The sequence below is a fragment of the Thamnophis elegans genome, chromosome 4, assembly GCF_009769535.1.
Source record: "Thamnophis elegans isolate rThaEle1 chromosome 4, rThaEle1.pri, whole genome shotgun sequence".
In the NCBI taxonomy this organism is placed as follows: Eukaryota; Metazoa; Chordata; class Lepidosauria; order Squamata; family Colubridae; genus Thamnophis; species Thamnophis elegans.
In genome coordinates this window covers 89,984,626-90,004,899 of record NC_045544.1, presented here as the reverse complement: position 1 = coordinate 90,004,899, position 20,274 = coordinate 89,984,626, and the positions used below count along the sequence as shown (strand labels likewise).

At 39.1% G+C, this 20,274-nt stretch overlaps 1 protein-coding gene across 1 annotated transcript in view; it reads right to left on the bottom strand.

Annotated features, from left to right (window-relative positions):
* The window catches only part of USH2A (usherin), a 517,131-nt gene that overhangs the window by 135,509 nt on the left and 361,348 nt on the right, over nucleotides 1-20,274 (bottom strand). The window contains 1 exon segment of the mRNA XM_032216063.1: nucleotides 6,738-6,936. Within this exon segment, the coding sequence (XP_032071954.1) occupies nucleotides 6,738-6,936 (199 nt within the window).

Here is a 20,274-nt window from a genome sequence, read left to right as displayed (position 1 = left end):
AGAAGTAGTAGTAGTAGTAGTAGTAGTAGTAGTAGTAGTAGTAGTAGTAAAAAGTGATACCCATTGTCATCAGGGCACTTGGCACCATGTCCAAGAATTTTATAAAACACATCAAGAAATTGAAACTTCCTGCAATAACACCAGTGGAACTGCAAAAAACTGTGCTATTCAGAACATCGTACATCTTAAAAAGCTACTTGGTTGATACCTAGGACGCTGGTAGCAACCCATATCAACCATTAGCACCAGTCAACAATAGTTGTGATGCATTTTTTAATGTTCAGTTGGCTGAGTTTAATGTTTAATGAATAAAGTATATAATAATGATAATGATAATGAAAATGATGATGATGATGATAATAAAAAATGCAAAACAAAGAAAAACAAATTTAAATATGGCGTGGATTGATTACAAGAAGGCATTTGACTCATTACCCCACACCTGGATTAACACCTGTCTGGAAAACTTTGGAGTCCGAAAAAATATCTGTACATTTTTGAAAGCAAATATACAAAAATGGAAAACAGTTCTAACAACAAATGGGGACAACATTGGTGATGTCAACATCAGACAAGGAATCTTCCAAGGGGATTCACTTTCACCACTACTGTTTAACATTGCATTAATTCCACTGACAATAATCCTACGAACACAAAACTGGGATACCAAATCTCAAGCCAACATGGCAAGATAAACCATCTACTATACATGGATGACTTAAAATATATGCAAAAAGCCCCACTGAACTTAAATCAATACTCAAAACAGTTCAACTGTTCAGCAGTGACATCAAAATAAACGTTATCCATTCAGCAAGGAAAAATGGGAAAAAAGAAGGAATAGAACTGGGAAATGGAAATATAGTGAAGCATTAGCAAAGGATGATGGTTACAAGTATCTAGGCATATTGGAAGCAGATAACATCTTGAATGGAAAAGTCAAAGAGTCAACGCAAAAGGAATACATCAGGAGAGTCCACAAAATATTAAAATCAAAGCTGAATGCTGGAAACATAATTAAGGCCCTTAATACATGGGCAGTTCCAGTGATACACTACTCAGCTGGAATCATCAACTGGAATTTGGCTGAACTGGAAAACCTGGACTGGAAAACACACAAACTTTTGAGTATATGCTTTAAATCCACAAAGTGACATTGACAGGTTGTACCTGCCAAGAAAAATAGGGGCAGGGGACTATTGCAAAGCCATCAAACTGTAGAAGAAAAATGAAGTTTGAATGATTATGTGAACCAAAGCACAGAAAAATTGCTGCAGGCTGTGAAAAACAGAGAACAGCATAAAACAACAGAAACAAAGGCAGAATATAAGGAAAAACAGCTGAATGACAAATTAAATAGATGGAAAACCAAAGTTTTGCATGGACAGCACCTGAAAAACATTGAAGGAAAATGTGATGACAACTTGACATGGACATGGCTTACGATGGGAACTATCAAGAAAGAAATGGGACGTTTAATACTGACTGCTCAAGAACAAGCACTACAAACTAATGCCATGAAAGCGAAGATACAAAAATCCACTCACAATTCAAACTGCCGACTTTGCAATAACAAAGTCAAAACTATTTCACATTTAATATGTGAATGCAGCAAATTGCACAAACTGATTACAAAGCTAGACATGACCGAGTTGCTAAATTAATCCACTGGTCATTATGTAAAAAAATATGATTTACCTGTATCTAGAAAGTCATGGGATCATAGTGGAAAAAGTTATCAAAAATGAGAAGGTGAAGATCTTGTGGGACTTTCGAATGCAAATAGATAATCATTTGGAGCATAACACGCCAGATACCACAATTGTAGAGGGCTGAAGTGTACAATTTATTGATATTGCTCTCCCAGGAGATGCCAGAGTCGAAGAAAAAGAACTAGAAAAAATAATGAAATATCGCAACCTGGCCATCGAAACTACACGACTATGGATGAAGCATGTAACAGTGATACCCATTGTCATCGGGGCACTTGGGACCATGTCTAAGAATTTTACAAGATACATCAACAAATTGCAGCTTCCTGCAATAACACCAGCGGAACTGCAAAAAATTCCACTACTTGGAACATCTTATATTTTAAGAAGGTACTTGGTTGATACGTAGGACGCTGGCAGCAAACTGTATCAACCATTAGCACAAGTCAATGGTATTTGTGATACATTTTGAATGTTCAATTGGCTGAGTTTCATGTTTAATGAATAAAGTAATAATAATAATAATAATAATAATAATAATAATAATATAATAATACCAGGACTTAAAAATCGAAATTCAACGACTATGGCACAAACCAGCAGTGGTAATTCCAGTGGTAATTGGCACACTGGGTGCTATTCCAAAAGCACTGGAATTACATTTAAAACAGTTAAAAATTGACAAAATCACCATCAGTCAAATGCAAAAAGCCGCACTGCTTGGATCTGCACGCATATTACGAAAATACGTTATGACGTCCTAGGCCCCTGGGTGGGGCCCGACTAGTAACCAATGCCAAATCCGGCGAAACAACTGGCCGCTGTGATACAATTGTACAACAACAACAACAACAACAACAACAACAACAATAATAATAATAATAATAATAATGGTTAGGACTCGAGCTGTTGAGCTACCAACCAGCCCCAAAGGCTGTGAATCTCACCAAAGATTAACCACACATAACAACAACAATAACAATAAAAACAACAACAACACAATATGAAGGCCTTTGCCCCCAAACAGGAAATACATGGCTATTGTAACCCTGATTAACACCCCGTTTCTGCTAAAATAAAATCCAATGAAGAATTGTGTATACAAAAGAATACCTTACAGAAATCCTTCCAATGAAAAGTACTTGTAACCAGTCTACAGATTCTTACCATAAGTATGTGAAGGCAATATAGAGTATATATTCAGCATAGTGTTATTACAATACTAAAGTCAAGAAAATAAGCAGAATCTTGTCTTATTTCAAGTTGATTAACTTGTCCATCATGGCCACTGAGTCTGGAAACCTCCTTCTTCCAGGTAATTGACTTTGGGGATTATATTTCCCTCAGTGCACGGTTGGCTGGGTGGCTTATGAAAAACAGAATGGTAGAATAAGGCCTTGATTTATTGGACTAATAGAGAGGAAGGGATATATATTAAAACTCAATTATCATTAAATGACAAACAGGATTTTCAAGCCTCAAAACATACTTGTATATGAGAAAATCTACCTTAGTGACTGCTTAAGATAGTTTTAGAGATTACAGAAGAAAGTAAATATATTGTACAACTTATTTGGTTCCTAAATTGTACAATGTATTTTACTTTATTCTGTAATCTTAAAGAGAAAAAAAATGTACCATAAACAAATATTCCTTTTAAGGGGAAGTGGTAAACACTGCCTGGACTGATCACTCCACAGACTTTGTGGTTAAGGTTATGTCAGCCAGTGTAATTTATATTTTTGTTTGAATCACTGAGATAATTCACTTTCCTAATTGATGCTTTGTCTGACAACAAATCTTATGAATACACACTGTCACTACATGTGTGATGCTGCTGCTGACAAATAGGGACATTATTTTATTATATTAAATCTTACCTTCAGACTAAGAGTTTTCTACCTCATTTGTCAATAAAAAAATGTATAGGCTTCTACTGTTCTGACTGCAGTATTGATCCAACTCTTAACTTGCAACTAACAAACATTAATCTGCAAATGACCACAAATTTAAAATATTTCTGACAAATCATGACAGGCCTCATTCAGAATTTCTCATCATTAGCACATAAACAACCAACCACTTATAGATAAAACTAAATGGATTTGCTGTAAAGTAGCATCAAATCAGTCAATCAACAAGTACCCCAAAAGGAATTTAAGCATTTCAATGTTGATATTTTCCATCTAGATTGTGATAAATGATTTTTTTTTTTAAAGACAGAAATGCACTAGTGAATATTCCCTAGTTATTTCTTTTCATTTTTACAGCAGCACAATAAAAGTAGCATAATATTTTTGGAAATGGATCTGTATAATATGGTCAGGTACCATTGAGAAAGTGTTATGCTATGCTAAAAATAAAAATCAATAGGGGCTTGTTCCCATTTAGCAGTGCAAATGTGTAGGATATACACGAGATTCATGGTGAAACTCTGTAACAATATCACTGCCATGTTATTATTACTAAAACAATATAAACTCACAGCAACAGGCTTGAATCCCACACTACAGAAATGTATAGAATGATGCATTTCCAGACATGGAAAGATTTTCATATACAAGGAGAAGAAAATTTTTTTTGAAGAGAGGGAAACCTCCCTTCAAGCTCCAGCCAATGCAGAAGTAGAAACTGCCAGAAATGTGCAATGCTCTCCACTGTCACACAACAGGAGGGGGAAGATAGCTGGTAGCTAAAGTGAGGATAGAAATAGATAAACTAGAGAGGGATAAAGTTTGAAGTTGGGCAGATGGAAACCAGCATTCCACAGGGCAGATAGAAGCAAAAGCAGGACGAAAAAACTGGCTAAAATCTTGTTGATATGAAAAGGAGGGAGGAAAAAGGCTTACAATTTAAACCCCAGAACTGACATACATATAGCGCTTGACTTGTGTGTTCTATAATGGGCAGATCATCCATATTATATGATACTTTTATTGTCTCCAATAAAGCATCTCACCTCGTAGTGCTAAGACTGTGAAGCTTCTACTGTTATTGACCTCCTGAGCATGGGATTGGGTTTCTGGAAAATAGAAATGTATAGCTATCCCTGGCTTATAACCTGAGGGACTGAGTATCATAATATGACTGTCAACACTGAAGTCTCAAAATGGCATCAGTCAGGTCAGCTTCAGGGTTGACAGGTGACATTTTACTATTGTCTTCATGTCTTAGAAACTGCAATGTTACTATGCTTTCTGTCCCTTACGTTCTTCTCTTTCAGTGACAATGTTTATGAATGTGCATTTCAAGTTAATTTAAAAATAAACTTATTTAACTTGAAATAATTGTTTTACTTCATTTCATGGGATCCTCTAAAGCTACAATTATTTTAAATAAACATAAGATCATTAAGGCACTATTAAATATTAAGTAAATAATAATTACTAAGAATGCAAAATGTATCACTAAATATATTTCCAACAGTTGTTTGGGACAGATTAGTATGTCCCCTTTGCCCCAAACAAGGTTGGAAGATGACTAACTAAACATATCAACTGTCCAAAGGTATATATGTAAAGCAATTTTATAAAATGATTCTGGTTTGTAAGCTTAATCCTGCATACATTAATAATGCAAATCAGACATCAAGGAATTGAACATTTGGTGAAGGAAATCAATAACCTGTGTCATGTGCTGTGGTTGTACATGACAGCTCCAGCATTGGTTTTAAACTGCCTGCAGACCCTCCACCTGGAAAATATTTCAAATTCTGGGTATTATAGGTGGAAAATATTGGTTTGAATCAGTATATTATTTACTTTTAGATTGGAGAAGCATTTTTAGTGCAGCTTTAGGAAATGTGTATGCAGAAGCTCATATAGAAGTGGATGATCCTTTAGATAGGTAGTCCTTAACTTATTACCACAATTGAGCCCAACTTTTTTGTTGCAAAGTGAAACATTTGCCAAGGGAGTTTTGCCTCATTTTACATTTTTTCTTGCCATAGTTGTTAAGTGAATCACTTCAGTTACTAAATTAAGTACCATAGTAATTAAGAGAATCAGTCTTTCCCCTTGACTTTGCTTGTCAGAGGGTCACAAAAGGTGATCCCAGAACCCTGGGACACTGCAACCATCATAAATATGACCCATTTGCCAAGCATCTGAATTTTGATCACATGACCATGGAGATGCTGGAATTGTCATGTGAAAAATGGTATAGTCCCTTTTTCAGTGTTGTAACTTTGAATGGTCACTAAATAAGCTATTGTAAACTGAGGACTACCTGTAGTTTAATTGGGGGAGGGGTTAAACATGACATGACCACTGATGTAAAAACAAGACTACAGAAAGCTCGAACAGCATTCTTCAAAATGAAAAAGATCTTCTGTAGTCACGACATAAACCTAAAATTGAGGCTTGTCAGATGCTACCTCTTTTCTGTCCTGCTCTACAGAGTAGAGAGTTGGTCTCTGACAGAAAGTCACTTGAAGAGACTAGAAGCATCTGAAATGTGGATTTACAGGTGGCTGTTACATATACTGTAAGTTGGGTTGATAAAATCAGAAATGAGGAGGTGAAAGCCGCCCGGAAAAGCCATAAAAAATCATAAAGTCAGAATCATAAAAAAGCGAAAGTTAGACTATTTCAGACATGTGATGTGACATCCGGAAAAATATGGCATACTTCACAATTCTCCAAGGAAAGGAAAGATTGAAGGCAAACGAGGTCCAGGAAGAAGAGCAACATCATGGCTTCAAAAACTAAGGGACTGGTTTGGACAAAACTCAACAGCACTTTTTTGTGCGGCTGTTGATAAAAATAGGATCGCCAACAATATTGCCAATGTCCGATGATGGATATGGAAGAAGAAGAAGGAGAAGGAGAAGGAGAAGGAGAAGGAGGAGAAGAAGGAGAAGAAGGAGAAGGAGAAGGAGAAGGAGAAGGAGAGAAGAAGAAGAAGAAGAAGAAGAAGAAGAAGAAGAAGAAGAAGAAGAAGAAGAAGAAGAAGAAGAAGAGCAGGAGGAGGAGGAGGAGTGGGGGAGGAGGAGGAGGTTAAAGCCAGCATATTACATGGTGTTACCTTAAACTGGGGATTACTGCATCGTCTTCCATGTATGTTTTCATGAATGTTGCATTCCAAGAGCAGGCAAGTTACTTCACTTTGATGTTTTGACAGTTGCTTTGACTCAGGGCAGGTATGCTGAGCTTTACGCAATAGTTCATATCCTAAAACAATGCCATTTGGTTGTCCTGGTGATGTCCAGTTAATCTGAAGTGATCTGAAGCAGCAAAACAATTAACACATAATTCAATTAATACCAACTGTAATTTACTTCAGCTCCTGCGCTAACACTCAGATCCTTACAGGTGTCCTTTTTAACTTTGCTGCAATGGGAGGGAGCTTTACATGGGTCTGAAAGTGGCTCTTCTGCTGAAGGATCATTATAGAACACTTAAATTATGATTAATTCTTTGGCAGAAAGGTAGTGTTAAAGACTCTGATACATAATTGACCCTGACATTTAATAGAAAACAAGTGCTAAATTTTTAGTTTAAAATAGAATCACAGCCTCACTTTAATACCTCTCCTCAGTTGCTTTCAGATTCTACAAACAAGTATTTTTACATTATAAATTCAGCATAATGTAACACATTATAGATATACTTGACAGAAAGAAAACACTGCATCCCCTTAAAAAATCTGTTGGCCGTGCAAGACATGGCTGCACTGATAGATATTCTGTTGACTTATTTGTGAAATAAAGTGGTTTGTAGCAATCTTGTCCTTTCATGTCTTTTCCTTCAGTGAAGGCACTGATGACTTAAAATCATGCTTGCAGGAGCAATAGCACAATTGTCTTGTGATTTCAGCTTCTTTAGAGAAAGTATTGGAAAAACTTTCAACTGCACAAGTTACCTGATCATCTGCAGGTAAGATCATCTCAATGGTTTAATACAATAATACAATAGTAGAGTTGGAAGGGACCTTGGAGGTCTTATAGTCCAACCCCCTGCCTAGACAGGAAACCCCATATCATTTCAGACAAATGGTTATCCAACATCTTCTTAAAGACTTCCAGTGTTGGGGCATTCACAACTTCTGGAGGCAAGCTGTTCCACTGATTAATTGTTCTAACTGTCAGCAAATTTCTCCTCAGTTTTAAGTTGCTTCTCTCCTTGATTAGTTTCCACCCATTGCTTCTTGTTCTGCCCTCAGGTGCTTTGGAGAATAGTTAGACTCCCTCTTCTTTGTGACAACCCCTGAGATATTGGAACACTGCTATCACATCACCTGTAGTCCTTCCTTTCATTAAACTAGACATACTCAGTTCCAGCAACCATTCCTCATATGTTTTAGCCTCCAGTCCCCTAATCATCTTTGTTGCTCTTCTCTGCACTCTTTCTAGAGTCTCCACATCTTTTTTACATTTTGGCCACCAAAACTGAATGCAGTATTCCAAGTGGGGTCTTATCAAGGCATTATAAAGTGGTATTAACACTTCACGTGATCTTGATTCTATCACTCTGTTTATGTAGCCTAGAACTGTGTTGGCTTTTTTTGGCAGTTGCTGCACACTGCTGGCTCATATTTAAATGGTTGTCTACTAGGATTCCAAGATCTCTCTCACAGTTACTACTATTGAGCAAGGTACCACCTATACTGTATCTGTGCATTTTGTTTTTCTTGATTAAATGTAGAACCTTGCTTTTCAGCAACGTTTCAGCCATCTCACATTTTCCCACTACAGGAAAGGCATTAACATTAGACTTAGTGCTGGCATTTGGGGTACATACAACTACATTCCTGATGAACTTGGCCATCCTACATAGTCCATCTGTTGGGCAATGAAATCAGAATTATAGTAGCAGAAATGTGTGCGGTATTGACAATAAGGAGTATAAATCCAGACCAAGGAAAATCATGAGACGTAGTAGGTGATGTAGTTACATTTAATCCAGTTAAATTTAGGTGTATTTAAGAATTAATAGATAACAGCCAAAATCTTTTCAAAGATGCAAAATGTCTGGGCTACCTTGCCTTGAGTTTTAGAAACAATTTAAATATTCAGCACAGTCTATTATCTTGGCAATATCTATTTTTTATTGTCAAAGAAATTTATCATGGAATTTAAAAAGTGAAAGTTGGATCAAAATTCTAGGACCTAGAAATAGATTTGGAAAGGCCCAGGAATTTTAAAAAGTAGCACAAACTACAGCAGTTAAAAAATATTTTATATATTGTTATCGATACACTTATGTATTCTTTTTCTTTAAAAAACAACAACACTTTCTTCTACCTATTTGTAATTCCTCAACCAATACTTCTTCCTACTCTTTGTATTCCTCCCTTTTCTTTACCAAATTTCTCTCAGCTTGGGAGAGAATAACTCAGTTGGGGGAAGGGTCACAAAAAGATCTGTTCGCAACACAAATTTATGGGAGACATTGACTCTGATTGGTTATCAGTGTAATTTAAATGTTCTGAAATATAAGTGCTGTATTTCAAGATTCATTGTAAAGATCTGAATATTCATCCAGTTCTGTGTCTTCAAAACATGCATTAAATATATTCCTCAAAAGATGCCTGAGTAGAAATGTAAATAATTAAATAGTTCCTTTCTTATAATATCATACTGCAGATATTTCATGGGAGAACTGCATATAATGTTAATGATACAGAATGCAGTTAACCTCTGAATTTACTCCAAAAACAAGTAAAGCCATGAATTGAACTAAACCACCACACAAGGGAAAGGAGGCTTAAATCTTTTTATCTGCAGATTCTTTGTTCAGGAAAACTGTTTCTCACTCTTCTCCTTCATTGTCTTAAATCCTTTTTGTTGCCAGTAGCAGAAAAAAAAGGATGATTTTAGAAGTGAAGAAGCTGAAGTAAAAAGGTTAAAATTCCCTCCCCTTGTACATACCTTGAATGCCCTCTGGATAAAAATACTGAATGGAAATGGAAGCAAGAACAACAACAATAGGATCTCATGCAATTACTCAAGGTCAGACTTCTACCTAATTTGCTTCAGATGTTTGGCACTACAACTGGCAGAATTCCCACCCAGAATTGGAATGGCGCATTAGGATAAATATTAAAAATAAGATAATCCTACAACTTTATGGCTAGAAGATTAATAAATGGAGCTACAATCTGTCCACATAAGTTCATTAAAGGCAGCCTTCAACATTACAATGTGAACATTGATGAGCTAAAGATGACTTTCTTTAAGTTCCATTTGCCTGTTTAAGATTTAGTAAATCCTTATATCTTTTCTGCTGTGAGGGAAACATAACATCACCTACCTTTGGATGGATCGTTTTAGAAAGTAATATAATCCAAGTACATAGTACCTGACAGAATTCTTTGTGACACTGTAAATTAGCATTCATTTAAAGTTAGATACTTATGTTCAGAAACAGCAGCTGAGATAATAAAATGGCATCTTACAGAATAAAAATAACACAGTGAACTATTTCACTACCTGAGGTATAAACAGAGGAACACCTAGCAATAACAATATGTAGTGGAAGAATTGATGTCAACTGTGAAGGGATAACTTCACAGGTTACTTGTAGAGTCACTATTATTATTCTGAAGTCTTCATCTGACTTACTGAATTAATGCCACAGTCTGCAGAAGTCTATTTTATATTCACTGCATATTCAACTCAAAGGAAAAAATACCTCTTACATATCAATGATTTACTGACAAACATATAAAAAGAAAGAACAAAAGATTGAAAGAGAAGAAACAAAGGAACAAAGAAAGGGATACTAAATGTTAAAAATGAATCTACAGTTTGAAATACCATCTCAATGTGTATTATTTTGCAACTAAATAAGCCAGTGGTAAATGACAAGTATTTTGTATCAAGTTCTTTGACATTTTGCACAGCATACTGATTTTGTTAAAATGTTTTTGCACAAGATGGAATTAAGATGAAATCAAACTCTCCTCAAAAGCAGTCATACATGAATTTAGTCATGCTGTTCAGCAATATGTGACTGTACATCTCTAACTAATGCTTATGTTCACATCTCACTCTAAGTTATGGTTTGACTAACCATAATTAACTATGATTCTTTCTCTCTCTCACTTTCAATCCCTCCCTCCCTCCCTCCCCCATTGGAGTCAGTCTTGATTCCTAGTGATTGCATGGAGATGTCTATGCTGTTTTCTTGGCAATATTTGTGAAGTTAATTAGTCACTGTTTCTTTCTATGGTTGAAATAAAGGAATTAACTCAGAGTTACCCATTTGGTTTCAACACATTTAAATGGAAATATAGTATATAAAGTTTGTGATAAACTAATATGACTGTAACTATTGATCTAATCATGGTAATTATCTATCCCATTTCTGGTATTCAGTGTTTGAGAAACATATAATTGACACCAAAATCCAGAATATTTAATCTATATAATTAGAGGAGGAAAATTGCATCTGTAATTTCCCAGTGTTACAGCATTATTTAGGCAATAGTTGAAATGAGCACAAATATATATTTTATAAGGTTTAATAAATCAGAATAGAATAGGTCCTATCGATTTCTTGATAGAATATCAAGGGCCCCTCCCATTTCGCCTCCCATGAGACTGGGTGTGGTGGGACCTATAGTGAGGATGTGCCCATGTCTACTATTACTATCACCACGAGCAGCAAGAATATAGAATATCAATAAATAACTATCTTAACCAGGGATGTCAAATTTGTGATGTCACATTGTCATCATGTGACATATTGTGACTTCCCCCAATCTCTAAATTGGTGGTGGGCATGACCAGCACGTGACACATCCAGCCTATGGGCCACAAGTTTGATACCCCTGATCTTAACCCTCAGTATGCTGCCATGAAATGTACGATCTTTTGAAGGTTCACCAGGAGAATGGAGAAGATGGGGACAGATCAGAACTTTGTATGCTTATTTTAAATGAAATTAGTTTGAACAAATACTTGCAATGTATATGTACATGTCAGTTGCATGTTATATACCTAACAGATGTGTTTTGACACTTGGGTTTACAAATAAATCTACTTTATCTAATTCACTTAATAAAACAGTAATCATTTAATAGCAGATGAATGTTGAAGGTGTTTATGCGATTTTCTGAATGATGCATTTCCCAGAAGGAAGACAACCCTGGATTTCAGGTGACCTACCCAAAGAAAGATTAAATTGAGTTATAATAAACTGAAACAAAACACACACACACACACACACACACACACACACACACACATATATGTAGGTCTCTAGTTGTTCGGGTTTTCTCCCGCGTAGAATTGGAGATGTCTTGGCGACGTTTCGATGAAGTCACATTCGTCATCTTCAGGCTGCTGCTGACTACTTCAGGTTTGGTGTTTCCAGGAGTAGTGTGGGATTTTGGCTGTTTTGTTCCTTATAACTGCTGGTAGGGGATTAAATTTTAAGGATATAAGGAACAAAACAGCCAAGATCCCCACTACTCCTGGAAACACCAAACCTGAAGTAGTCAGCAGCAGCCTGAAGATGACGAATGTGACTTTCCGCTTTCCAATGCATTTTCCCGCGTCCCGCCCGCCTTTTTAAAAGGCACGCTTTTTTGGCGCTCACAGCTCCCGCCCATCAGCTGCTAGCTTGCTGGCTGGCTCATCGTTCTGTTCTCTATCCTACCAGATGAGCCAGCCCAGCAAGCTAGCAGCTGATGGGCGGGAGCTGCGAGCGCCAAAAAAAGCGTGCTTTTAGCCTTTTACCTACTACCTACAAATTTAAGCCAGCCCAGCCTGCCGCTCACTGATTGGATTGGCCTGGACTCCAGCCAATCAGTGAGCTGGCTGGGATGGGAAATTTTCAGCACGCTTGGCGAGTTTCCATTTCCTTTCGACAAAAGACGAAAGAGGTTGCAGCTGCGCTGACTGGTGAGTAATCTAATTCTAATCGAATTTTCCGCTCGCCGCGGCAGGAGGAGAGGGTGGGGGCAACTGCAGCCGCCCGTGGCAGAGAAGTTCCACGCGGTTCAGGGGCTCCCGCCGCCCGGCAGAAGCCCCTGAACTGCGTGCGGGCGGCTGCCCCCTCCTCCCTGTCCTCCTGCGGCCGCGAGTAGTAGTCCGTTCGTGCAGAAATTGCCCGCCCCGGCTGAGTGAATTGGGATCGCCTGCGGCTGTGAGGAGTCCTCGCGGCCGCAGGCGATCCCAATTGAATTCACTCAGCCGGGGCGGGCAATTTCTGCACGAACGGACTATTCCTCGTGGCCGCAGGCGATCCCAATTCACTCAGCCGGGGCGGGCAATTCGTGCAGAAATTGCCCGACCTGGCTGAGTGAATTGGGATCGCCTGCGGCCGCGAGGAATACTCCGTTTGTGCAGGAGTCCTCGCGGCCGCAGGCGATCCCAATTGAATTCACTCTGTGCGGGCGGCTCGGCTGCCCCCTCCTGCCTCCCTCTCCTCCTGCGGCCGCGAGGAGTAATCCGTTTGTGCAGGAGTCCCTCGCGGCCGCAGGCGATCCCAATTGAATTCACTGTGCGGGCGGCTCGGCTGCCCCCTCCTACTCCCTCTCCTGCGGCCGCGAGGAGTAATCCGTTTGTGCAGGAGTCCTCGCGGCTGCAGGCGATCCCAATTGAATTCACTCAGCCGGGGTGGGCAATTTCTGCACGAACGGACTATTCCTCGTGGCCGCAGGCGATCCCAATTCACTCAGCCGGGGCGGGCAATTCGTGCAGAAATTGCCCGCCCTGGCTGAGTGATTGGGATCGCCTGCGGCCGCGAGGAATACTCCGTTCGTGCAGGAGTCCTCGCGGCCGCAGGCGATCCCAATTGAATTCACTCTGTGCCGGCGGCTCGGCTGCCCCCTCCTCCTCCCTCTCCTGCGGCCGCGAGGAGTAATCCGTTTGTGCAGGAGTCCTCGCGGCTGCAGGCGATCCCAATTGAATTCACTCAGCCGGGGTGGGCAATTTCTGCACGAACGGACTATTCCTCGTGGCCGCAGGCGATCCCAATTCACTCAGCCGGGGCGGGCAATTCGTGCAGAAATTGCCCGCCCTGGCTGAGTGAATTGGGATCGCCTGCGGCCGCGAGGAATACTCCGTTCGTGCAGGAGTCCTCGCGGCCGCAGGCGATCCCAATTGAATTCACTCTGTGCCGGCGGCTCGGCTGCCCCCTCCTCCTCCCTCTCCTGCGGCCGCGAGGAGTAGTCCGTTCGTGCAGAAATTGCCCGCCCCGGCTGAGTGAATTGGGATCGCCTGCGGCCGCGAGGAGTCCATTTTTGGAGGGGCCCCTCGCGGCTGCAGGCGATCCCAATTGAATTCACTCTGTGCGGGCGGCAGCCGCTGCGCCCACGAGGAGCTGCCTCTTCGTGAATGGGATCGCCGCCTCCGAGAGCATGGGCGCAGCGGCTGCCGCCCGCACAGAACATCCTCTCGCTTCCGGGGGTCCCGCCGCCCGGAAAGTTATGGAAAGTTATCTGCGGGCGGCGTCCGTTCGTGATTGGGATCGATCGCCGGGGCAGCCTCTCGCTTCCGGAACTTCCTCTCTCACTTCCGGGGGTCCCGCCGCCCGGCAGAAGCCCCTGAACCGCCGCGGAATCCGTTCGTGAATCAAAATGGATCCGCGCGGCAGGAGGAGAGGTTGGGGCGCTGCCAGCCGCCCGCAGACAATTTCCTCTCGCTTTCGGGGGTCCCGCCGCCTGGCAAAAGCCCCTGAATCGCGTGGAAGTTATCTGCTGGCGGCGTCCGTTCGTGATTGGGATCCATCGCCGCCTCCGAGAGGGTATACAGAACACTATTTACCTAAATGTGCATATATACAGTTTAGTATTTTAGCATTTATTTTTGAAAAAAATCAAACTCCTAAATCATGGTGTATAGCTTATTGCTCCTATCTTGGACATATTATTTCTGATCAAACATTTGTGTTTACTGGGGTGGTGCATAAAGCTGAAAAGAGTTATTGTTTGTAATTTTTCTACATTATTTTGCTGTTAAGAAGAGTTTTCTTCTTGGGGATAGATATTGATGGAGATTTCTGGTGCCATTAGGAATTGTTGCAAAGAAAGATAAAGAATCTTATGGTGTGATATTGGTGAATTTTTTAAAAAATAGTCTGTGTTGTCTTTCTGTCCCAAATAGTTAAATATAATTTCATTATGAACATCTGCAGGGTTTATGGGATTCCCATAATATGGGAGATTCATGCCTTTGTAGGTCATATTTGCCCATTTGTGGTTTTCTGTCTCATCTGTGAAATTCACAACCTTTTATTTGTTATGTTCTGAATTTTTCTCTTTTTAGAAAGTGATAAGAAATCTACCTGCAATTTAATCTTGACCAGGCATCCTGACTTTTAAGAAGTCACTGACATGCCAGTTTTAAAAATTGTTTTTTTTCTTGATAGTTAAGGTCAAAAATTTAAACTTGCTGTCACAACTTTGAGCAGGGTGTGAGATTGTTGATGTCCATTTTACTGTCTTTCAATAACTGTATAATGTTCCAATCAAGCCTCAAATTAAGATGTTACCAACTAGTATGTGAACTACTGGAAAGATTGTGTGCCTATAGAGTTAAGAGTAAGAGTTTCATTTCATGCATCAGAAGGCTGTATAGTGTAGAGAGAAAAATATGTTCAAAACATTACAGTTGTATGTGTTAGCCGCCTGAATCTATATTACTGTCTTTGTTTTAAAAATTTTCTCTCAGGATCCCAAAATGGTATTTGTTTGTATGGGTTATATTTATCAATATGTATTGCATTAAATATTGAAATCTAAGTATTCACTGCTACTGTGGATTCTCACAATTGTTTGATGGGATTTCAACATAGGCTGGCAAATTTGAATTTTGAGTACCCTTGATTGGGTCTGACCCTCTGGACTCCAAGGAGAGATTTTAAGAAACACTGATTTCTTTTGCCAGGTAATATGTAATAGGTTGCCACTGCAAGTGTATTTGAAAAAGATAGCTTACTCTATGGTGTTGTTTTTTTATTTTTATACTGGAATTCTTCATGAAAAAATCCAAAAGGATTTACAAAAGAATAATAAAATATCTCTTCAAGAAAACAATAAAACTAACAGTGTCAGTGAAGATAATATAGAAAAGCAAGGCATAATTCATTTTTAAAAAGCAGTCTAAGAGGGAGGTTGTCCTGAAGCACATGTTACTCTAGAATTGCCTTGGGTGAACAGGCTTGATTTCAGCTGTTCAAACAAACCAATGTGTAGAAAACAGCTACACATTTCCTAATTTATTATTAAATAATTTGTATTCTATCAGGGGCTTTCAGCAGTTTACAGCAACAAAAATGCCAAATAAAATTATATTATTATAAAATCATTGTAACAATTCCACAAAAACAATAAAAGAAAATCCAGTGATAAAACCATATTAAATCCCAATGGCTCTAGATTCTAGAAGACAGAATAATTTGTACAGCCTTCCTGAATGGACAGCAGGTTAGGGCTCCCTGCTCTGGAGGAGGTTTCCAAAGGATGGGCACCAGCTGAGACCTTCCTCCTGAGAAAGCCGTACCTTTGTCATGAATGGGATTACTAGCAGGGCCTCCCCAGAAGATATTTAAAGCTCTGGTAAGATAGCTTTGAGGGGGGTGGTCTTTAAATATTTGGACTTTAAGCTGATTTGGAAAATCTGTAAATTTTAAAGCACAAAACTGCTATTGGCTTGTTTCCAGATGAGTCATTTACTGTAAGGAGTATAGGCTCAATGTATTTTAAAATAATATTTTATTTATTGTGCATATGATTTTTTAAAATAGTGGTATTCTGTGTTGATTCTTTTTTTAAATTGTCTTAGACTATTTAAAAAAAGATTCTATCCAAAATAAATTGAAACAAGCCATTTTAAAAATTTCTATGCACAATACTTTGAAATGGACTCAGGAGTCATGATTGACACTGAGTGAATTTGCACTTTTAATAATCAGGAAGATACAATGGCATTGAAAAAAGTGACTGATGACCATTTTTCACACTTAGCGACCATTTTCACACTTAGCGACCGTTGTGGCATCCTCATGGTTACGCGATCAAAATGTTGATGTTTGGCAACAGATTCGTATTTCTGATGGTCGCTAAGTGAGGAGTCTCGAGGAGGGGGAAAACATTTAGTGACCAAAGTTACAATGGCATTGAAAAAAGTGACTGATGACCATTTTTCACACTTAGCGACCGTTGCGACCATTTTTCACACTTAGCGACCGTTGCAGCATCCTCATGGTCACGTGATCAAAATTTTGTTTGGCAACAGATTCGTATTTATGCTGGTTTCAGTGTCCTGGGGTGACCTTTTGACAAAATTTTTTTTTTTTAATCAAGCCCCCCCCCCCCCCCCCCCGGTCAAGGGTGTCCCTCTTTTCCAATCTGAAAATCTGGTCACCTTAGGTAAGCCCCAATTATGGGAGGAAGCTAACTGCTTCCATCATCTGTCATTCGGCTCGTCACAAGAGTCCATCACGACAGAAACCCAATATTTTTACTGTTGCCTTTGTTATATTTGTGTTTTTTATTTGTGCTGATAAATAAATAAAGGGAGACTAGTATAGATCTATTTCAAGAGCCTCTTATCCTAATGGATAAGAGCCTGTGGCCTAATGGCTAAGATCTCTGCCTAGTATGCCTAGTATGCAACATAGCCCAGGTTCAAATCCCAGTAAGGGTATGGCTAGCTGATGAGAGCTAAATAGCTTGAAATAGATCTATACTAGTCTCCCTTTATTTATTTATCAGCACAAATAAAAAAACACAAATATAACAAAGGCAACAGTAAAAATATTGGGTTTCTGTCGTGATGGACTCTTGTGACGAGCCGAATGACAGATGATGGAAGCAGTTAGCTTCCTCCCATAATTGGGGCTTACCAGGGGTTGTAAAAATCTAATAGATACCTTTCACCCTGGCTTCGCTGATAACGAAAAAGAGCCTGTGGCCTAATGGCTAAGATCTATGCCTAGTATGCAATATAGCCCAGGTTCAAATCCCAGTAAGGGTATGGCTAGCTGATGAGAGCTAAATAGCTTGAAATAGATCTATACTAGTCTCTATTTATTTATTTATCAGCACAAATAAAACACACACACACACACACACATATTTGCACACTCTGCAAATATATATATATATTTGCAGAGGTCAAACTCAAAAAAAGGGGCAGAGCCAAGAAAAAGCATGCCATTAATTGAATTAATATCTGATTAAGTTAGTTACTTGTAAAATATGGTAGCCATTATAAAATGAATTATTTTTACTTTTGCATATAAACTCACAGACTACTCTCTCTTTCCCATTCAGAATGACATGATGGAAATCTGACCTCAACAAGCATAAATCTATAAATGTGTGGTCTGCAGGAAGTCACACTGAATTGACTTTCTATGGAGGGATGTATGAGGAATCTTCTGTTATGTTGGTAAAGGATCTGTTGTGTTCAGTTTACTGTGTAAATGTGCATAAGTCAGGTAATCAGGTTGAAAATAGGAAGAGAATTTGGGGTCCTGATTTTGGTTTCTCTGTGACAAGGAAACTAATTAATAGATGGTCTGTGCTGGATTGCAGTCAAAGGAAACATATGCATATGGTTCCTGTGTGTTAAATCCTATTGAATTCACTTTTAGATTCCCAAATAAATGGGAGGGAAAGGAGGGATTCATTTTGTTCTGCCTTCTACGTAATTATGCTTAGGACTTGTAATTTTCTTAAGTCAGCTTCTAAGTCCTGTAAATTCTTTATATGAGGAAGATGACAAGTGGGCAGGACTGCCTGTCTCCCTTCTCTTCCTCCCCAAAACCATGTCTTTATGTAGGCAATCAAAGGGTGTTACAAGACACTTTATGCCTTTGTGCACCCACTTTGCCTGCGTCACCTTGTTTTCAAGGTCTTCTATTGTTGTTTTCTTAGCAATGTAAAAGGACCTCTTAGAATCCCAGATAAATGGGAAGCAAAGGAGGAATTCATTTTCATTCCTTCAAATACTATAACACCAAAATAGCCTAATTTCAGGTTGGGTTGTTTTTTTCTTTTTTCTTTTTTTGGTGCCTTCAAGTCAGTGTTGCCTTTTGGGATTTGCCTCAAAAGACTCTGCAAAAAGAGAGGGGAGCGAGAGGAAGGGAGGGAGGGGATGAGAGAATGCGTGTGTGTCTAACCACGAGACTGGCCCCCTGGTTTCTAGACTAATGCTTTAACCACCACACCAAATTAGATCTTAGTTAGGCACCATATTGGTCTAAAAAAATACAACTTCCACTTTTTGCAAATTGACATTTTCTTTACCATTTGCCATTTCCTTTTACTTCATATAAAGAGGCATGAAGGAGCTCCAGATATAACTTCAGATATAACTGAACTGGATCCCTATCTCTCAGCCACTGAATTCATTTTAAACAAATAGCAACTGATAATAGCTGTGCCCACAAAAAATATTTTGACACCAGATAATTGCTAGCCTAATAGGGGAAACTAAACTTTCTGTTGTAACAGATCTGATATGCAGTCTGTTACAGAGGTGGGCACTACTGCCGTTCGCTCATGGCCACGCTTCATGTGCGTGTGCTTGATGCCATGCACAGTTCAATAATTTTTTTCTGCAAATGCGCAGAGGCTAAAAAACAAGATGGTGGCACCTATGGTGGCACCTATGGTGGCACCTATGGTGCCACCGAGAGAACCAGTTTGGAAGCATGGCAGGCCTGGGTCACTGCCAATTCTAGCGACCCAGGCTGCCAAACTGCTACCGGTTTGGCCAAACCAGTCCAAACCTATAGGAACCCACCACTGATCTGTTAAGACTACATAAGTTTAGTGAGTGCAATTATTTTTGTATGGTTCTGTAGTATTCCCCTAAAGTGGCAAAGCTTTTTCTGATCCCAAGTAAAGATTTGATCTGTTAAGGAATTTCTAAAAAGCAAGGTCAATTTGTTGAAGAACTGCTACAAACATTTGTGAAATATGCATTGCGTTGCTTATAGGAGTCTGCTAGAAACCAAATAATCTCTTTATTGGCAGATACTGATTACAGTATCTTCCTATTTATTTAATCTGCTATTTTCTTCTTGAATTTGTTTCCTTAACAGAGGATGAAGTAGAAAACTCATATGCATGCCAGTATTTGCTGAAGCTGTCAACAGCAGTGATTGTCACATTTCAATCACAGTTAAAACCAGCCAGCTACTTCTTTTTTTACAGCACAAGGCCTTACATTCTTGAGGACCAGAATTAATGAATTAACTATTGATTAAATTCCACTCTAGCAAATCCACTGTGGCAAATAAATGAAGTACCTGGGGCATATGTAGGCCACAGTCAGACATGTCCAGGCAATCGATCAGTAGTTAGTATTCTCTTAGGACATGAGAACAGCTGATGATAATATGACATGTAAGGGGAGGCAATGAAAAAAGGCACATTCTACTGAACAGATGATCAAACAAGAAGGGATTTCTGACTGTTTTATATTTGCGTGTTTTGATATCTTAGCTAGTATACCATCTCAAAGACATGCATAAGTACATGTGTGTGATGTTTGTGTGTGTTTATTATAATTGCAATCTTTGTAATTATAATTTTTAAGAACAAAATGCAAAAACTGAAATAAAGCAAAGACCAACTGAAGCTTCCTTAGAAGATTTTT